Source organism: Canis lupus, chromosome 25 (assembly GCF_048164855.1).
Source record: "Canis lupus baileyi chromosome 25, mCanLup2.hap1, whole genome shotgun sequence".
Lineage (NCBI taxonomy): Eukaryota > Metazoa > Chordata > Mammalia > Carnivora > Canidae > Canis > Canis lupus.
Window position 1 is genome coordinate 28,753,529 of NC_132862.1, and position 21,957 is coordinate 28,775,485.

General features: G+C 38.8%; 1 protein-coding gene across 6 annotated transcripts in view; it reads left to right on the top strand.

Moving 5' to 3' along the window:
• Positions 1 to 21,957, top strand: part of PLCZ1 (phospholipase C zeta 1) — a 114,253-nt gene that overhangs the window by 36,151 nt on the left and 56,145 nt on the right. For 3 of the 6 annotated variants that reach the window (XR_012017653.1, XR_012017654.1, XM_072798834.1), the window contains exons 11-12: positions 129 to 301; positions 9,527 to 9,659. Coding sequence is in view for 2 of the 6 variants with exons in the window: in XM_072798834.1 (XP_072654935.1) it covers positions 129 to 301; positions 9,527 to 9,659 (306 nt within the window). In the remaining 4 variants the exon portion in view is untranslated. Of the gene's footprint in view, positions 1 to 128; positions 302 to 9,526; positions 9,660 to 19,617; positions 19,768 to 20,041; positions 20,199 to 20,548; positions 20,694 to 21,957 lie in introns of those variants that run through there. The other 3 variants (XR_012017652.1, XR_012017651.1, XM_072798833.1) reach the window with 3 other exon arrangements.

Below are 21,957 nucleotides of genomic sequence, written 5' to 3' on the forward strand. Positions count from 1 at the left end.
ATGATACTTGCTCTTAAAATGCTTGGACATATAAAATCCATGGTTATATTTCAGTAAATCTTTGAACTGTGTTTCTTTAGCTGTACCCTCTCTTTCCTGACAATACCAAAATACTTTTTTTCTCACAGTGGCCTTAAATTTCCAGACCCCCGGTCTACCCATGGATCTTCAAAATGGGAAATTTTTGGATAATGGTAGTTCTGGATATATTTTGAAACCACAGTTCCTAAGAGATAGTAAAACACCATTTAGTCCAAATAAAACACCAAGATACAGTAATCCAGTGACACTTACAATAAGGGTAAGATGAGTAACTTTTTCTTTTTTTTTTTTTTTGGTTATTATGTAAGCTAGAGAGTCAGCATTAATATTTTGAGTTCCACTGATTTCCTGTAATGTCCTTTAAATTTCTGCTATTCTTTTTAGATATTATAGGTGGGTGGTATTTCAGTACCTCTCCATATCTGAAAAATCTTTCCATTTACTTTTGCATGAATGATTACCTGCTTATGAATAGAAATATTGAGGATGAAAGCTTCTCTTTCTGAAGTCTATATTTTTCCATTGTCTTTAGGCCTTTAGTATGTGATAGAGAAGCCGGAGTTCAGTCCACTTGTTACCCTGTGGATATGCTACTCTCTTCCTCCTTAACTTTACAGAATTTTACTAGGAAATTTTAGGAGCTCTTGGATTTTCATTAATCTACAGAATTAGACTTTCACAGTTCAGGACTTTTGCTCCTTGTCTCTGAATATTCTTTGATTAGTACTGAGAAACAAAAAGTTATCCATGTGCTTTTCTTGAGTATCTGCCTGCATGTTTACTAGTTCCTATCAGCCTTATCACTTTCTTTTTTTCCCTGCCATTGGTTTTCCTCTGAATTTAATTTTATTCTTCACTGATTCTAATGTAGATGTGAATTTTTCTCCTGCATTATCAGTTTCTCTTCTCCAGTTTTTATTTACCTCATACTGTTTCCTTTGTACTTCTGTCTCTATCCTACCTTGCACCTTGCCCCTGCCACCACCCCCCTCCCTCCCATCTTATTACATCCTGTGCATTTTTATTAGGATCAAAAGTAGTTGTCTAAAATTTATTGTTTCCCATAGTATGGATATTATGAAAATAAAAGAGATTGTTTCCAATAATATAGATTTTTTGGAAAACTTTCTTATTCTTCTATAACCCACATGCTATATTTATTTCTTTTTTAGAATGCCCCTGAATCTTCTGAAGAGCCTCTGGCTTTTTCTCTCCAATTAGCTATAAGTAATTCTATTTTAGATTGTGTCTGTACCTGTGGTTTGGAATAAATTGGGTAGGTAGGACTCTTTGGTCCCTCTTTTTATTTAGCTCATTGCCCCTAGAACCATATGAACCAACTCAGATTCTGCTCTGGAATTTTGGTACTTGTATGGCTGCGCCTGGTGAAGACTTTTGTGTCTCCAGTTCTGACTAAGGGGAGTGCTGCTGCCTTGCTGGCTGATGAGAGCTTCCCTGCTCTGGTGCCCTGGTGCCCTGGCTATCAGGGTGCAGGAAATGCTACAACCCAGAGTGCACACCCCATAAGTCTTCCTCTCTCAGCTCCTTCCTCTGCTGTGCTGAGGTCATAGGACTTGGGGACCACTTTCATCCTGTACAGGTCCTAGCCTTTTTGTCCCAGCTGAGGATGGAGATTTCAGAGATGTTGCTGTTTTCCAGAGATAAATATGGAGAGGGTAGAGCAAAGTTGAATGAGACAGAAATGTTCCAGGCCACTGCAGAAATACCATATGCTCCCTCCAGCAGCTCTCAGTTTGTTGCCTTCTTATCAGTGAAATATGTAGCTGACTTTTTTCTTGGTTATTAGGGGTTTTGTGACTCTGAAGTTGTTGTTGTTGTTGTTGTTTTAAGATTTTACTTATTTATTTGAGAGAGATAGAGAGCGCAAGCCAGGGAGTGGGGAGGAAGAGGGAAAAGCAGACTCTATGCTAAGCATAAAGCCCCAGTTGGAGCTTCATGCCACAAAACCAGAGGAGATAGTGATCTGAGCCAAAATCAAGAGTCAGGTGCTTAACCAACTGAGCCACTCAGGCACCCCGGATTTTGTGACTCTAAAAGTAGAGGCATATGGTAGCTAGGTAGACATTGCCTCCTGCTCTGGATGCAGCCCCAAATCAATTAGTTGGCACTCTTTCTAGGATCCAGCAAAATATTGACCATTAAGCTTACCTTGCAAATATTATTATAACTTTGGTATTCTTTTTGTATTTTTAATACAAAAATTTAAAAGATTAGTAACTTGTTCTTTTACTTTTTGGTTATAACATAAGCTAGAAAGTATACATTAATATTTTAAGTTCCAGTGATGTTCTTTGGTACCTTTTAAATTTCTGTTGATCTCTTCAGCCATTATAAGGTGGGTAGTATTTCAACATCTTTCTACATCAGAACCAGTGTCTCCCTGTTGCCTTTTTGCATGAATGAAAAAATGCAAAAGGCTGCATTGTTCTAAACTCCTCATCTTGTCATTGTAGTTGCTGTTCTAGTGAGATAAAGGGATGAATCAGCCACTTTGTATGGTCCTCTCCTATTCCTCACAAATCTCCTTGTGTCTGGGGCTTTCCTCTCTTTTTTTTCCTTTCCTCCTAGGTGATTCTTTCTCTCACAAATTTATGGGCTCCTTTTTCTCTACCTGCTTCTGAAGTATTTATATTGTTAAGGGTTTTCCTTTATAAAAAATTTTAAATTTAAATTCAATTTAGTTAATATATAGTGTATTATTAGTTTCAGGTGTAGAATTCAGTTGCATGTAACACCCAGTGTTCATTACATCATGTGCCCTCCTTAGTGTCCATCACCCAGTCACCTCATCCCCCTACCCAATCTCCCTCCAGCAGCTCTCAGTTTGTTGCCTATAGTTAAGAGTCTTTTGTGGTTTGCCTCCCTCTTTGTTTTTATCTTATTTTATTTTTTCATTCTCTTCTCCTATGTTCATCTGTTTTGCTTCTTAAATTCCACATGAGGGAAATCATATGGCATTTCTCTTTTTTTTAACTGACTTATTTCAGTTAGCAGAATAGCCTCTAGTTCCATCCACATTGTGGCAAATGACAAGATTTCATTCTTTCTGATGGCTGAGTAATATTCCATTATATCTATCATCTATCTATCTATCTATCATCTATCTATCTATCTATCTATCTATCTATCTATCTATCATCTATCTATCATCTATCACCTATCACTTCTTCTTTTTCCATTCATCTCTCGATGGACATCTGGACTCTTCCATATTTTGGCTATTGTGGACATTGCTGCTATAAACATTGGGGGTTTAAATCAAATCAGTGTTTTTGTATCCTTTGGATAAATATCTAGTAGTGTGATTACTGGATTGTAGGGAAGTTACTTTTAACTTTTTGAGGAACCTCCATACTGTTTTCCAGAGTGGCTGCACCAGCTTGCATTCCCACCAACAGTGTAAGAGGGTTCCCTTTTCTCTGCATCCTCATCAACATCTGTTGTTTCCTGACTTGTTAATTGTAGCCATTCTGACCAGTGTGAGGTGATATCTCATCATGGTTTTGATTTGTATTTCCTTGATGCTGAGTGATATGGAGTATTTTTTCATTTGTCTGTTAGGCTAAGGTTTTTTTTGATTCTCATCTCAAACTAAATATTCTCCTTGTGTCCTTTTATATACATTCATCATTTCAACTACTAAGAATGCTCAAAACTTTAATCTGACTTCATTTCTGAAATGTAATGGCATATTTTAAATATCCTACTTAGCATCCTTACCTGTTTAACACCTATTCTGTCAAGCTTAACATTTTAAAGGCTGAACATCCCTTCCTAGTCCTATCTTATTTTCTTTAAAGGTCAATGAACTCCATCGAATTCATTATGCCAATTAACTCAGGGTAGAAAATTGGGAACATTCCTCTCTTCCACATCTGTCACTTCCCATGTCCCATCTCTAAATTTTATTGATTCAAAATGTCTTCTTTATCCAATCCCTTGGTCTAATGCCATTTGCCTTAAAAAAAAAATTAGAGGAATTTGTTAGTTGTCATCACATTTCTTCCTTTGGCCTCCTAACAGTTTTTTATATAGTCTGTCTTGGTCCTCCTGATCCATTTTCCACAAGTGACCCAGAGACATTGTGCCCTAGTGCTAAGTCTACTTAATGTTTCTTCAGGCTTCCTGCTTGCTTTCTTAGTTGAGGTTTAGCCTAATTCTCTAGGCCTATCTCTCACCCCTTCCAGTCTGACATCTTGTACTGCTACCATATGACATCTCCATGCATTACATAAACTTTTTCCTTTGACTGGATTATTCTTCCATCCTCCACCTGCCTGTTGCACTCAGACTCATTTTTCAAGATTTAAGGGTCACTTCTTTTTGGAACGTTTTTCCTAAACTAAATTAGTTATGCTTCTTTTCGTAGTTTTGTTTTTCCGTAACATACATACACTGCGCCACTATATTATACAGGCGTACATCAGACAAATTGCAAGTTTGGTTTCAGACCACCACAATAAAGTGCATCTCACAATAAAACAAATCAAGTGAATTTTTTGGTTTGCCAGAATATATGAAAGTTATGTTTATACTATACTGTGGTCTATTAAGTGTGCAATAGTATTATGTCTAAAAAAACCAATGTACATACCTTAATTAAAAATACTTTGTTGCTAAAAAATGCTAACCATCATCTGAGCTTTCAGCAAGTCATAATCTCTCTTTGTTGGTGGAGGGTCTTGCCTAGATATTGATGGCTTCTGACTGATCAGGGTGGGTTGCTGAAGGTTGGGGTGGCTGTGGTATTGTTTTGTCAACTAAGTTGATGTAATATTCTAAATCCTTTGTTGTCATTTCAATAATCGTCACAGCCTCTTCACCAGGAGTAGATTCCATCTCAAGAAACTGTTTTCTTTGCTTATCCACCAGAAGCAGTTCCTCATCTGTTCAAGTTTTATCATGAGACTGGAGTAATTCAGTCACATCTTCAGGCTCTACTTCTGATTGTAGTTCTCTTGCTGTCTCCACCACATCTGCAGTCAAAACACATACATGTCTTAGTTTGCTGTCTTTATATGGGCAAGGTTCATTGCACCCCCAGAAATTACAACAATAACATTAAAAATCACTGATCACAGATCACCTTAATAAATATAATAATAATGAAAAAGTTCTAAATATTGTGAGAATTATCAAAATGTGAAACAGAAACACAAAGTAAGCAACTGCTGTTGGAAAAATGGTGCCCACAGACTTGCTTAATGCAGAATTGCCACAAACCTTCACTTTGTAAAAAATGCAATATCTGCAAAGTGGAATAAAGCAAAGCTCCATCACATGAACATGCCTGTAATGGTTTATCTACTTGTGCTTGTCTTCCTCCCCCCATTGTCTGAAGGCCCTGTGAGGATAGGACTGTTTTTTGTTCAGGTCTTATCCACAGTGCCTGACACAAAGTATATGATCAATATATGTCAGTTAATTGAATGCTACATCTGTATCTTTGGGGTAAATACCAAATAATGCAATTGCTGAGTCATAGGGTAGTTATATTTTTAACTTCTTGAGGAACCTCCATACTCTTTTCCAGAGTGGCTGCACCAGTTTGCATTCCCAACAGTGTAAGAGGGTTCCCAATCCTCATCAACATCTGTTGCTTCCTGAATTGTTAAGTTTAGCCATTCAGACTGTTGTGAGGTGGTACCCCATTGTAGTTTTGATTTGTATTTCCCTGATGACAAGTGATATTGAGCATTTTTCACATGTCTGTTGGCCATTTGTGTGTCAAACAAAGGGGCACCTGTACTCCAATGTTCATAGCAACAATGTCCACAATAGCCAAACTGTGGAAAAAGCCAAGATGTCTTTGAAAGATGAATGGATAAAGAAGATATGGTATGTATGTATAATGGAATATTACTCAGCCATCAGAAAGGATGAATACCATTTACATCGATGTGAATGGGACTGGAGGGTATTATGCTAAGTGAAATAAGTCAATCAGAGAAACACAATTATCATATGGTTTCATTCATATGCTGAATGTAAGAAATAGTGCAGAGGACCATAAGGGAAGGTAGGGAACACTGAATGGGAAAAAATCAGAGAGGGAGATAAACCATGAGGGACTTTTAACTCTGGGAAATAAAATGAGGGTTGCTGAAGGGGAGGGATGGGGTAACTGGGTGATAGAAATTAAGGGGGGCATGTGATGTGATGATCAGTGAGTGTTTTACACAACTGATGGTTTATTGAAAACTACATCTGAAACTAATGATGTGCTATATGTTAGCTAATTGAATTCAAATTAAAAAGAAAAATGTTGAACGAATGATTTCTTTTTCAAGTTAAAAATAGTAAAGAGAACATCTGTGCTCTTTTATTGAGGAAGCAAAGATGGAAGATAGTATGCACACATGGTTACAAATGCCACCTGTTTGTTTCTGAAGGGTCTCATATAGAGATGTAAGGGGTATGATATAAAACAGGCAGGATTAATGATTTTCCCAGGAAACTGCTGCCATAGCCATGTGGGTCCTTCTCTCTTGCTTTGATCATCCCAGAGAGTTTTGATTACAACTTGTACAAATTTTGGAAGGCATGCCTTGAGAATCAAAAGACCTAGTTTTGCCCTTAGCTTTATGTCCTTGATGAAGACATTTCAACATTTCTGGTTTAATGTTTGTCATCTGCAAATTGAGAGTTTTGGAATATGTCAGTCATTTTCAAACTTATAAAATCTATACAACCATTTTCTAAGTTCAAAATCTTATGCATACGGCCAATAGAGAAAAGCATAGGTACTCTAGTTGACCACTAGGGTTTTCTTTCTGACATCTATTTTCTGTAGTGGCCCTTGGAAGGGCTCTGTGAATCAGAGTGTAAAGATTGTTTGAATAATAGCTTCTAAATTCTCTTTCAGTTCTCATATTCAACTATGATTATTTTTAGTCAGAATTTTTTTTTTGACATGAGGTGTGCCAAAGCTGAACCTTCTTCATATCAGTAAGGGTCTATTACCTGAGGAGGAGATTTTCAACTGGTAGGCTCTGGTAGCAGTATACTTGTCTATGGCCAATATTCTGTATAACTACCCTTATAATTTCAGACCCTTAAGTCTAATTAGTTGATTGATCAATGCCCATTCCATAGTAGCTGTTAAATATTTGCATAGTCACTCTGGTTTCCAGCTAATGTTATAATGTAGAAAAGGAAAAATTATACCTTGGCACTTTTATCATTTTTCCCTCTTGCTTTCTTCTTTCCTTCCTCCTTTCTTTTTTTTTTTTTTTTTTTTTTTTTTTTTTTTTTTTAATAAATTTATTTTTTATTGTTCAATTTGCCAACATATAGAATAACACCCAGTGCTCATCCCGTCAAGTGCCCACCTCAGTACCTGTCACCCAGTCACCCCCATCCCCCCTCCACCTCCCCTTCCACCACCCCTAGTTTGTTTCCCAGAGTTAGGAGTCTTTCATGTTCTGTCTCCCTTTCTGATATTTCCCACTCATTTTTTTCTCCTTTCCCCTTTATTCCCTTTCACTATTTTTTATATTCCCCAAATGAATGAGACCATATAATGTTTGTCCTTCTCTGATTGACTTCTTTCACTCAGCATAATACCCTCCAGTTCCATCCATGTCGAAGCAAATGGTGGGTATTTGTCGTTTCTAATTGCTGAGTAATATTCCATTGTATACATAGACCACATCTTCTTTATCCATTCATCTTTCGATGGACACCAAGGCTCCTTCCACAGTTTGGCTATTGTGAGACAAGATTCCATCAAAATCCTAGAGGAGAACATAGGCAACACCCTTTTTGAACTTGGCCACAGTAACTTCTTGCAAGATTCATCCATGAAGGCAAGAGAAACAAAAGCAAAAATGAACTATTGGGACTTCATCAAGATAAGAAGCTTTTGCACAGCAAAAGATACAGTCAACAAAACTCAAAGACAACCTACAGAATGGGAGAAGATATTTGCAAATGATGTATCAGATAAAGGGCTAGTTTCCAAGATCTATAAAGAACTTATTAAACTCAACAGCAAAGAAACAAACAATCCAATCATGAAATGGGCAAAAGACATGAACAGACATCTCACAGAGGAAGACATAGACATGGCCAACAAGCACATGAGGAAATGCTCCGCATCACTCGCCATCAGGGAAATACAAATCAAAACCACAATGAGATACCACTCACACCAGTGAGAATGGGGAAAATTAACAAAGCAGGAAACCACAAATGTTGGAGAGGATGTGGAGAAAGGGGAACCCTCCTGCACTGTTGGTGGGAATGTGAACTGGTGCAGCCACTCTGGAAAACTGTGTGGAGGGCAGCCCTGGTGGCGCAGCGGTTTAGCGCAGCCTGCAGCCCAGGGTGTGGTCCTGGGGCCCTGGATCGAGTCCCACGTCAGGCTCTCTACATGGAGCCTGCTTCTCCCTCTGCCGGTGTCTCTGCTACTCTCTCTCTCTGCATCTCTATGAATAAATAAATAAACTCTTAAAAAAAAAAACAACTGTGTGGAGGTTCCTCAAAGAGTTAAAAATAGATCTGCCCTACGACCCAGCAATTGCACTGCTGGGGATTTACCCCAAAGATTCAGATGCAATGAAACGCCAGGACACCTGCACCCCGATGTTCCTTCCTCCTTTCTTTTTAAAAAATTAATTATTTATTTGTTCCTCTTTATTTTATTCTTCAGAAATTGAACTTATGCTTCACTTTTTACATTAGTACATTTTACAAACTAGTACACTTGGAATATTGTTTTTTGTTTGGACTTTGCTCCCCATAGTAAGACTAAACTTTGCTTCAGCAGTTAGTTTGACGAATAAAAGTGGAAATAAAACTATTGTTAATTACTTTAAGTGTTTGTAAATTAATTTAAGTGTCCCATATATATATTAGGGACTGATACATATGAAATCATTAATTTTGTCAGACTCACATTGCTCATAATATTGACAACAATAAATAATACAAAATTTTGTCATAAATTATCCAAATATATACATTATACTATCAAAAATGCTATCTTAGGAAATTATGCAGTGTTTTTACTCACATTTCAAATGTAATATTAATATTGTTCAATTTTTGGCTGTTTATATACAATATGAATTTCAAAATAGTTCATGTTATCAGAGTAATTCAGCCTGAGTTACAGTAGACTGTGATTGTAACAATACTTGTAAGCAATGTTTTACAACAACTCTAACAAAGACTTTAAAAATAAGAAAATATTTATGCTGAACTATAAATTCAGACAATATGAATTTTTCTATAATTATATATTGGTGAAATAGAATAATGTAGATATATTCCTAGTATTCTGCTACTGATACTTGAAGGTAAAAGGGTTAAATTTTAAAATTTGTGTATATTACACTTTTAACATCTTTGTGGGAATAGAGAGTCTATATTTTTGGGGAATATTTATTTTATTTTGAAATTATGTGATCATGGAGTTTGATATCCTGCTAAATTTCTGCGTTCAAAAATTTTTGTGCAGCTCATCAGTGGTATTCAGTTACCTCCCAGTAACCATTCATCATCTAACAAAGCTGACACATTAGTGATTCTAGAAACTTTTGGTGTTCCAAATGATCAAATGAAGCAGCAGACTCGTGTAATTAAAAAAAATGGTGAGTTCCTAATATATTTTTATTGAACTTCTACTAGACTTCTTTCTGGAAATCCTAAAATTTATCTACTGATAGAATTTTGATACATCTTTATTATTCGTAAGGCAAGGGCTTTGCATGAGGTTTAAGATGACCAAAGTGTTATATGCAGCAAAAACAATTTGATAATGATTCAATGTGTTGCTTAAATATGTGTTGTTTTTCAGATTACAGAAAAAAAATGTATCTGACCTAAAAAATTACTACTTTTTTTTTCACTTTGACCTCCTTTTTTGTGTCTCTTCCCATATTGCTGAATTAAAGGGGGCATTTTGATGGCTGCAAATCTATTTAGCTTCTAGCCTTTGTGTAAAATAAAGAACATACAATTGTTCTGATACAATATGCTATCCATTTTTATTTCATTCTTTGAATTATTTTAGATCAAAGGTCTGTGGCTTTTTACTTTGACTAAGGATGCCACAGAAACCTACTCATAATTCAGTCATTTTCTTTCCAGAAGGGAAATGTAGAAATGGAAGAAATGACTTGGGTAAGATTTTCAGTTCCAGCATACCATGATATTTTATGAAATACACTACTGACATCATCACATCTTCACTGAGGTTGAAATAATTAAGGACATTAAAGTATAGATTCCTAGGATTGACCTGTAGTCAGGATCACTTTGGAGAAAACCTTGGAACTGATTTTTGAGTCTAGAGTCTTCTCTAAGTGGATATTCCAAAGTATAGTGGGATTCATTTCAGAGTCTGGAAGTATGTGCCAGGATAAATGGCACCAACAGAAAAACAGTGCAGTTTTAGTAGTCTTTTTTTCTCTTGGGTGATAATCTTCAATAATATCCACCATCTGCCCCTTGCATTGATACCCCGATACTCCTCCATTTCCCCCTAGTGCAAAGGGTATGGAAAAAAATGTGGGGAATTTTGGCTATTTCACCCTAGGTTATCTATGGGAAGGGATATTGGTGATGATTTACTGCCTTATTTGCCTGCCTTAGAGTAGAAGGCATACTACAAGGGCAAAGTCATGAAATGGTAACTGCTTATGTCGGGAAGCTCATAGTAACCTATCTCTTGTTCTCTTCATCCCCTTACTTGAATCTTCATGACAAAATGCACAGAACATTTATTTATTCAGTGTACCTCTTATTATATGATTCTAGCTCCCATTAGAATTTAGATTATATCCGTGGGTTTTATGGAAGTATCCCTGCTGAAATTAAATTTGGTTTATCTAATAATACTGAGCCTGTTATTAGAAGCCTGGTGATAAGTATCAAAAAACTTAAAATCTCTGTTTATTAAATATATTATTATGTATGCCTCAATGAACTCTATTGTAGATAGTTTTCAATTTGCTATGGGTGATGAGATACAATAAAACTATTATGATAGAGTCAGTGTTTTAAGGAAAGTACAGAGAATTATAGTGGAAGGTGCAAATTTGGAGATGGTTCCTGGAGAATGAATAGAATTTTTTACAGAGATTGAGGATGAAGGCATTGAAGGCAAAAGGAATAACATGAGTTCTAAAACCTGGAGAAGACTACATTCAAGCATGCTAGGAAAAAGTACAGAGGTTTGAGATGGGTGACATACAGGGTACTTAAGAAAGATCAGTGTGAGATAAAAGGAGAACGTTACATTGGGATGGTCATGGAAAATTGTGAGAGCCATGGTAAGATGTTAGGTACTTTCTTTTCTGTAGAAAATGAATAAAATTAAAACTCTTAAACAGGAATATATCATTAGCATATTTGGGCTTTAGAGAGGTTGTTTCTGCAGATTTGGTAGGAAGACGTGTATGTGAGGGAAATGGGAAATACAAAGTAGAGTCAGGATATGATTTCATGGCTAGAGGTATGGGGAATTCCCGTCAAAGAAGTCCCGTGGCAACAGAAAAGGAGTGGGGGACATTTGTGAGGAAGACTAGCAAGAATAAAAGTCTAGATAGCTGGATAACAGGGATTCTTTTTTTTTTTTTTTTAAAGATTTTATTTGTTTATTCATGAAAGAGAGAGGCAGAGACACAGGCAGAAGGAGATGCAGGCTCCCTGCAGGAAGCCAGATGTAGAACTCGATCCCAGGACCCTGAAATGATGACTGAGCTGAAGGCAGATGCTCAACCATTGAGCCACCTGGGTGCCCCATCAAGAGGGATTCTAAGATGGCTTAGCTACTATCATAATTGTGGCCTAATAAGAGAAATGAGAGTCTGGAAGGAAAAAGATCACATTTGGATAAGGTGTTAAAGTAATTCTTCGGTTTTGATCATGCCAGAGAAAAACTGTAACTAACCAATTTGGTATCCTGGTTTCCTTCCCTCTTTCCTTTTTTCCTTACCTTCATTTCTTTCTTTCATAACTAAAAGGGCTTTCTCATATAATACATATTATCTGTGTGTGTGTGTGTGTGTGTGTGCATGTGAGAAAGAGAGTTTATAGTGAATTAGGATTAGAAGAGGAAGATAAATCAGTATAAAAATTTTGTGCAGACATTTTAAAGCGTCCATAAAGAATTGACTCTTAGACCTGCCCCTGTACTCCAGGGAATTTTTTCTTAAGGCAAGGTAATACATTCATTATACCAGCATCAAGTCAATTGGTTTAATATTTTCATGGGCATAGACTGCATCCTGGATTACTATCTGGTAAATGCGTGCTTGTGACCACTGACACACCACAGAAAACATAAACTCTAATGAGTCACAAATTCTGTAATGCTCTGGAAAGGTAACCCAGAGAACAAAACCTATCGACATAGCAAGCATTACTATCTGTACATGAAAACAATACATATTATACATATTATTTCTCTCTGAACCTAAGTAGATTTGATCTGGATGTGAATTTCTTTTTTTTTTTTCTTTGCATTTTATTTATTTATTTATTTTTATTTATTTTTTTAATTTATTTTTTTATTGGTGTTCAATTTACTAACATACAGAATAACCCCCAGTGCCCGTCACCCATTCACTCCCACCCCCCGCCCTCCTCCCCTTCTACCACCCCTAGTTCGTTTCCCAGAGTTAGCAGTCTTTACGTTCTGTCTCCCTTTCTGATATTTCCCACACATTTCTTCTCCCTTCCCTTATATTCCCTTTCACTATTATTTATATTCCCCACATGAATGAGAACATATAATGTTTGTCCTTCTCCGACTGGCTTACTTCACTCAGCATAATACCCTCCAGTTCCATCCACGTTGAAGCAAATGGTGGGTATTTGTCATTTCTAATAGCTGAGTAATATTCCATTGTATACATAGACCACATCTTCTTTATCCATTCATCTTTCGTTGGACACCGAGGCTCCTTCCACAGTTTGGCTATCGTGGCCATTGCTGCTAGAAACATCGGGGTGCAGGTGTCCCGGCGTTTCATTGCATTTGTATCTTTGGGGTAAATCCCCAACAGTGCAATTGCTGGGTCATAGGGCAGGTCTATTTTTAACTCTTTGAGGAACCTCCACACAGTTTTCCAGAGTGGCTGCACCAGTTCACATTCCCACCAACAGTGTAAGAGGGTTCCCTTTTCTCCGCATCCTCTCCAACATCTGTTGTTTCCTGCCTTGTTAATTTTCCCCATTCTCACTAGTGTGAGGTGGTATCTCATTGTGGTTTTGATTTGTATTTCCCTGATGGCAAGTGATGCAGAGCATTTTCTCATATGCATGTTGGCCATGTCTATGTCTTCCTCTGTGAGATTTCTGTTCATGTCTTTTGCCCATTTCATGATTGGATTGTTTGTTTCTTTGCTGTTGAGTTTAATAAGTTCTTTATAGATCTTGGAAACTAGCCCTTTATCTGATATGTCATTTGCAAATATCTTCTCCCATTCTGTAGGTTGTCTTTTAGTTTTGTTGACTGTATCCTTTGCTGTGCAAAAGCTTCTTATCTTGATGAAGTCCCAATAGTTCATTTTTGCTTTTGTTTCTTTTGCCTTCGTGGATGTATCTTGCAAGAAGTTACTGTGGCCGAGTTCAAAAAGGGTGTTGCCTGTGTTCTTCTCTAGGATTTTGATGGAATCTTGTCTCACATTTAGATCTTTCATCCATTTTGAGTTTATCTTTGTGTATGGTGCAAGAGAGTGGTCTAGTTTCATTCTTCTGCATGTGGATGTCCAATTTTCCCAGCACCATTTATTGAAGAGACTGTCTTTCTTCCAATGGATAGTCTTTCCTCCTTTATCGAATATTAGTTGCCCATAAAGTTCAGGGTCCACTTCTGGATTCTCTATTCTGTTCCACTGATCTATGTGTCTGTCTTTGTGCCAGTACCACACTGTCTTGATGACCACAGCTTTGTAGTAGAACCTGAAATCTGGCATTGTGATGCCCCCAGATATGGTTTTCTTTTTTAAAATTCCCCTGGCTATTCGGGGTCTTTTCTGATTCCACACAAATCTTAAAATAATTTGTTCTAACTCTCTGAAGAAAGTCCATGGTATTTTGATAGGGATTGCATTAAACAAGTATATTGCCCTGGGTAACATTGACATTTTCACAATATTAATTCTGCCAATCCATGAGCATGGAATATTTTTCCATCTCTTTGTGTCTTCCTCAATTTCTTTCAGAAGTGTTCTATAGTTTTGAGGGTATAGATCCTTTACATCTTTGGTTAGGTTTATTCCTAGGTATCTTATGCTTTTGGGTGCAATTGTAAATGGGATTGACTCCTTAATTTCTCTTTCTTCAGTCTCATTGTTAGTGTATAGAAATGCCACTGATTTCTGGGCATTGATTTTGTATCCCGCCACGCTACCGAATTGCTGTATGAGTTCTAGCAATCTTGGGGTGGAGACTTTTGGGTTTTCTATGTAGAGTATCATGTCATCGGCGAAGAGGGAGAGTTTGACTTCTTCTTTGCCAATTTGAATGCCTTTAATGTCTTTTTGTTGTCTGATTGCTGAGGCTAGGACTTCCAGTACTATGTTGAACAGCAATGGTGAGAGTGGACATCCCTGTCTTGTTCCTGATCTTAGGGGAAAGGCTCCCAGTGCTTCCCCATTGAGAATGATATTTGCTGTGGGCTTTTCATAGATGGCTCTTAAGATGTCGAGGAATGTTCCCTCTATCCCTACACTCTGAAGAGTTTTGATCAGAAATGGATGCTGTATTTTGTCAAATGCTTTCTCTGCATCTAATGAGAGGATCATATGGTTCTTGGTTTTTCTCTTGCTGATATGATGAATCACATTGATTGTTTTACGGGTGTTGAACCAGCCTTGTGTCCCGGGGATAAATCCTACTTGGTCATGGTGAATAATTTTCTTAATGTACTGTTGGATCCTATTGGCCAGTATCTTGTTGAGAATTTTTGCATCCATGTTCATCAGGGATTTGGTCTGTAATTCTCCTTTTTGGTGGGGTCTTTGTCTGGTTTTGGAATTAAGGTGATGCTGGCCTCATAGAACGAATTTGGAAGTACTCCATCTCTTTCTATCTTTCCAAACAGCTTTAGGAGAATAGGTATGGTTTCTTCTTTAAAAGTTTGATAAAATTCCCCTGGGAAGCCATCTGGCCCTGGACTCTTGTGTCTTGGGAGGTTTTTGATGACTGCTTCAATTTCCTCCCTGGTTATTGGCCTGTTCAGGTTTTCTATTTCTTCCTGTTCCAGTTTTGGTAGTTTGTGGCTTTCCAGGAATGCGTCCATTTCTCCTAGATTGCCTAATTTATTGGCGTATAGCTGTTCATAATATGTTTTTAAATCGTTTGTATTTCCTTGGTGTTGGTAGTGATCTCTCCTTTCTCATTCATGATTTTATTAATTTGAGTCTTCTCTCTCTTCTTTTTAATAAAGCTGGCTAATGGTTTATCTATCTTATTAATTCTTTCAAAGAACCAACTCCTGATTCTGTTGATCTGTTCCACAGTTCTTCTGGTCTCGATTTCGTTGAGTTCTGCTCGAATCTTTATTAACTCTCTCCTTCTCCTGGGTGTAGGATCTATTTGCTCTTTTTTCTCTAGCTCCTTTATGTGTAAGGTTAGCTTTTGTATTTGAGTTCGTTCCAGTTTTTGAATGGATGCTTGTATTGCGATGTATTTCCCCCTTAGGACTGCTTTTGCTGCATCCCAAAGATTTTGAACGGTTGTATCTTCATTCTCATTAGTTTCCATGAATCTTTTTAATTCTTCCTTAATTTCCTGGTTGACCCTTTCATCTTTTAGCAGGATGGTCCTTAACCTCCACGTGTTTGAGGTCCTTCCAAACTTCTTGTTGTGACTTAGTTCTAATTTCAAGGCATTATGGTCTGAGAATATGCAGGGGATGATCCCAATCTTTTGGTATCAGTTCAGACCCGATTTGTGACCCAGTATGTGGTCTATTCTGGAGAAAGTTCCCTCTGCACTTGAGAAGAATGTGTATTCAGTTGCGTTTGGATGTAAAGTTCTGTAGATATCTGTGAAATCCATCTGGTCCAGTGTATCATTTAAAGCTCTCGTTTCTTTGGAGATGTTGTGCTTAGAAGACCTATCGAGTATAGAAAGAGCTAGATTGAAGTCACCAAGTATAAGTGTATTATTATCTAAGTATTTCTTCACTTTGGTTATTAATTGGTTTATATATTTGGCAGCTCCCACATTCGGGGCATATATATTGAGGATTGTTAAGTCCTCTTGTTGGATAGATCCTTGAAGTATGATATAGTGTCCCTCTTCATCTCTCACTACAGTCTTTGGGGTAAATTTTAGTTTATCTGATATAAGGATGGCTACCCCTGCTTTCTTTTGAGGACCATTCGAATGGTAAATGGTTCTCCAACCTTTTATTTTCAGGCTGTATGTGTCCTTCTGTCTAAAATGAGTCTCTTGTAGACAGCAAATAGATGGGTCCTGCTTTTTTATCCAGTCTGAAACCCTGCGCCTTTTGATGGGGTCATTAAGCCCGTTCACATTCAGAGTTACTATTGAGAGATATGAATTTAGTGTCATCATGATAAGTATTCAGTCCTTGTTTTGTGGAATGTTCCACTGAACTTCTTCTTAAAGGGGAATTTTAAGAGTCCCCCTTAAAATTTCTTGCAGAGCTGGTTTGGAGGTCACATATTCTTTCAGTTGCTGCCTGTCTTGGAAGCTCTTTATCTCTCCTTCCATTTTGAATGAGAGCCTTGCTGGATAAAGTATTCTTGGTCGCATGTTCTTCTCCTTTAGGACCCTGAATATATCCTGCCAGCCCTTTCTGGCCTGCCAGGTCTCTGTGGAGAGGTCTGCTGTTACCCTAATACTCCTCCCCATAAAAGTCAGGGATTTCTTGTCTCTTGCTGCTTTAAGGATCTTCTCTTTATCTTTGGCATTTGCAAGCTTCACTATTAAATGTCGAGGTGTTGAACGGTTTTTATTGATTTTAGGGGGGGATCTCTCTATTTCCTGGATCTGAATGCCTGTTTCCCTTCCCAGATTAGGAAAGTTTTCAGCTAGAATTTGTTCAAATACATATTCTGGCCCTCTGTCCCTTTCGGCGCCCTCGGGAACCCCAATTAAACGTAGGTTTTTCTTCCTCAGGCTGTCGTTTATTTCCCTTAATCTATCTTCATGGTCTTTTAATTGTTTGTCTCTCTTTTCCTCAGTTTCCCTCTTTGCTATCAACTTGTCTTCTAGGTCACTCACTCGTTCTTCCACCTCGTTAACCCTCGTCGTTAGGACTTCTAGTTTGGATTGCATCTCATTCAATTGATTTTTAATTTCTGCCTGATTAGCTCTAAATTCTGCAGTCATGAAGTCTCTTGAGTCCTTTATGCTTTTTTCTAGAGCCACCAGTAGCTGTATAATAGTGTTTCTGAATTGGCTTTCTGACATTGAATTATAATCCAGATTTTGTAACTCTGTGGGAGAGAGGACTGTTTCTGATTCTTTCTTTTGAGGTGAGGTTTTCCTTCTAGTCATTTTGCTCAGTGCAGAGTGGCCAAAAGCAAGTTGTTTTGGGAAAAGGAGAAAAAGAGAGGAGAGAAAGAAGGAAAGAAAAGAGAAAGAGAACAAAAAGGAAGGAAAAAAAAAGAAGAAAAAGAGAAAGAAAAAGAAAGAAAGGAGAAAAAAAGGGGGTTGGGGAAGGAAACAAATCAAAAAGAAAAAAAAAAGAGAGAGAGAGAACCACGGGGGAGTATATTCTGATATTGTGTACTTTAAGTCCCTTGGCTTCTCCTGGAAGTTGTCCGTCTAGCTGGTCTTCTGGGGGAGGGGCCTGTTGTGCTGATTTTCAGGTGTTAGCAGTTGGGGGAGCTGCTGTGCCCCTGCCTGGTGCAGGGCTCAGTGGGGGTTGTTTACCCCGTGAGGCCGCAGGAGGAACAGCCCCAGTGGCGGGGCCAGCTCTGCAGCCCTGGAGTCAGCCCCTAGAGTAACCACAGAGCTCTCCGTCTGCAGGGCCTGGAGGCACGGGGCGGGGCCGCGGATCTGCTCAGCTGGGGCAGGAGCTTCCTTGCTGTCCTGGGCCCTCCCGGCCTCTGCCTGTCCCGGGGGGAGGCCGGATCCTGGGCTGTGTCCCGGCGCCCTGTGCTCCGGAGCCTGTGCTGTTGGATTCGCGCTCCTGCCCCGCAGCCCCCTCCGCGGAGCCGCCGCCCGAGCCCCCCCCCGAGCTGCTCCTGGAACCGCGCAGCCCCCTCTGCACGGAGCCTCTTCCTCTGCCCGAGCCCCTCCGAGCTGCTCCCGGGGCCGCGCAGCCCCCTCCGCGGAGCCGTCCCCGAGCCCCCCGAGCTGCTCCCGCCCCGCAGCCCCCTCCGCGGAGCCGCCCCCCAGCCCCCCCAGCTGCTCCGGGTCCCGCCGTGCGCGCTGCAGCCCTTAGGGAGCTCGGCGCACTCTCCCGGGGCGCAGGTGTCCGTTAGTGTCCCCGGGAGCCCGAGGGCATCCCCGCCCTCCTGGGTCCTGCTCTAACTCCCCGCGAGCCCCTTTCCGCCCGGGAAGGCCGGTGCAGCTCCTGCTCCTCCGGGACGGGGCTCTCCTGTCCTGGGGACACTCGCCCCGGCCTCAGCCCGGCTCCTCGCGGGGCCCCTCCCCCTTGGAGGCCTTTTGTTTCTTTATTTCTTTTTCCCCGTCTTCCTACCTTGATAGAAGCGCAAACTCTTCTCACTGTAGCTTTCCAGGTGCTCTCTCTTTAATTCTCAGGCCGAATTAATAGATTTTCAGGATAATTTGAAGGTTTTCTAGGTAATTTGGTGGAGACAGGTGATTTGGGGACCCTACTCTTCCGCCATCCTGCCCCTCCCCCCTGGATGTGAATTTCTTGATTCCATTACATTACGCTTAAGTATTGGATTAAGTATTGGATGATTTCAGTCATATTGTGACACAATCTGGATTTCTTATTTGACAAAATTGCTGTTTGGGATGATTATTTTTGCTAAGAACTAAATGACTCATCAACTTGGGACTTTAAAATGAGCACTTATTCAAAAGAAGAAGGATCAAAGGCTAGCTTTGGAGCACTGAGCTCTCAGGCCAACAACTGTCTATGGAACTCTTCCCATAATAGGAGCTGGTAGAGAAAAATGCTATCATTTAATTTCTTTGTTAGGAATCTGCCTAAACATAGAGTCATATTGCCTAATGATTAAATGTTTCTGCTCTGAAATTGGATTCCATTTGCTGGAATTCCTGTCCTGCCCCTTAATGGCTGTGTACGTGAAACCCTGAGGAAGTTACATAACATCTTTCTGGCTCAGTTTTCTCATCTGTAAATGTGGACAGCAATAACCCTGATGGGTTTGTTCTAAGGACGAAATGAGATTAGCTGCTTGAAGTTCTTGTCATATTGCCCAGCAATACTAAACACCCAATAATTATTGTTACTGTCATTATTATCCTTTCTCATTGGATACGTGAAAAATTCAAGAGCTCTAAAGCATAAACTATTAATATTACTAAGTGTTGAAAAGAAAAATTTCAGAGAACAGGTACTATGCTTTATTCCCTAGAGATAGTGTTTATGATTCATTGATGATATCTTCCTTTATATTTCAGCTTTTAGTCCAAAATGGAATGAAACATTCACATTTATTATTCATGTGCCAGAATTGGCGCTGATGCGTTTTGTTGTTGAAAATCAAGGTTTAATAGCCGGAAATGAATTTCTTGGTCAATATACATTACCAGTTCTGTGCATGAACAAAGGTAATATTCCTAAAAGTAAGATGATTGTGCTAACAATTATAACTTATATTTACCAAAGACACACATTAATATGCTAAATAGCTCTATCCACGACAATCAGATGTACAGGAAATTTTAAGCATTGACACATATTTTCTCTCACTGGTATTATAGAAATGTGTTCTCATATAGAAGGTGGGGTTGTGGTTTGGGATTGCTAGGAAGATAAATTAGACAAACTTGGCATGTATGAGCATTTCTTTACATGGATCATCGCTCTTTTGTTTCAATTAAGAGTAGTCATGACTACCACAGAAGAATAAAGCATGGGAATCAAAGAGAAGGGAGAAGCAGTGACTCATTCTTCCGGCCCAAGAAGAGCCTGGGAGCCCAAGACAATCCTTTCTTGACTCTTTTCAGGGCTGCCTTTTTGTTGCAGTCACCTGGCTGAGGTGATTTATAATATGCCAATTACCTTGTCTCAATGTGTTTACTTCTCTAACACCATCTGAGCTGTACCTCGGAAACACAGTCTTTCTGAAGCAGGAGGGTGGCGGCTAATTTAGCACACTGCACTTTGAGGGAGGAGAAGTGTGAGCTGTAGGCTCAGTGTTAGGCAGTAAGAAGTCAGAATAGAAACCAGATATTTTATTTTTTTGTAGGAAATTAATATACAAGAAGAATTTAACTATGCAGCCGTGGTTTTTACTTATGCTTGGTAAAGATAAGAGTCTTAGTAGCACTATGGAGAACACTGCTGATTTATTTTTATTGTCCTAATTAGATATGATTCCTTTTGCAGGTTACCGTCGTGTTCCTCTGTTTTCTAAAATGGGCGAGAGTCTTGAGCCTGCTGCACTGTTTATTTATGTGTGGTACATCAGATAGCAACTAACAGTCCCTGACACATCGTTAGCTATACATCGTAATAAAACAGCCAAAATGAATGTCTGTACCTTTTCTTTTTTCTTTTAAACATAAAACAAAAACAATTATTTACAAAAACAATATAGAGCAAGTTCCCCTTTAATATGCAATATAGAACAGTGGGGAAAAAAGAAAGCAAAAACAGTTCAGAGGATCCCCACAATGTTTCATTCTTATGGCCAAGTTCTCTTGTCCCTCTGCTGCTGAAGCTGCTCTTGCAAGTTGCTTGTATCATTTTAAATTACTAGGACTTACAAGCTCTTAAAATATGTCTGATTATGTAAGATATGTCGGAAAATATTTATCAGTAAGGAGAACTGTGAAATCTAAGAGGGTTTTAACTTCTAGACACCCACTGCTGCATGTTGTAGAGAAATGGAATTAGATTCCCAGGTGTTTTGTGCCCTGTTATATCCTAGACAGTAATTAGCCCCTGCCTTCTCGAGCCAGTTCTTAGATGCTGGGCATTGGATTTGATACCCTATAATTACACAGACATTTTTATGAGTTCCTGTGAAATTGATTTGTAGTCAAACGGTATTCAACCTCCATGTCTGTAAAAGAGATCTACTATGCAGACTTCTATGCTTGGATCTCTGAATTCACACTATTTCTGAGTCTGTGCTAACTGTGCTTTGATGATTGTCTTCGGTCAGAGATGAGATTCCCGTGCTATTTCAGATGCTGGGCTCCTCACCATGAGCAGCTCTTTGATATACTAAATGTTATTATGTAGAATAATATGGTTCCTTATTAACTCTTCTTTAAAAATCCACACCTATTAATACTTATTCTAGCACATTGTTGCATGGTAGTGAGACAAATTTTACAGCACCGTTGTTTTTGACTAATTAGGGGACCCTCATAGGTATTTGTTGAAATTAAATCTGAACTTGTAACTAACACGACAAAAATGACTGAGATGTTCACTAATGCATTCTCTCTTGATGGCCAGGAAAATACAAAATAACCCATTTACCATATTTTACTTCTATGATTTACCCTCAGAACCAAATGTTTAAAACAAAGATGCCACTGGGAATTCAAATACCTAAGCTATAGTAAGAAATGTCCCAATGCATCATCATCCAGGTATTACCTCCTGGCCATTCTAGATTTAAGAGTGAGGTCCACTCTTCCTAGTGCAGAGCCACAGCCAGTTCACAGAAGGATATTTTTATTTTGCCAGATAATAGAAAGATCTTATTTAAATCCTTGGTCGTTCAGTCTAATCACAGGTGGGGTTTTCAGCCCATTGACTTGAGGCTTTAACCTTTCTAAATT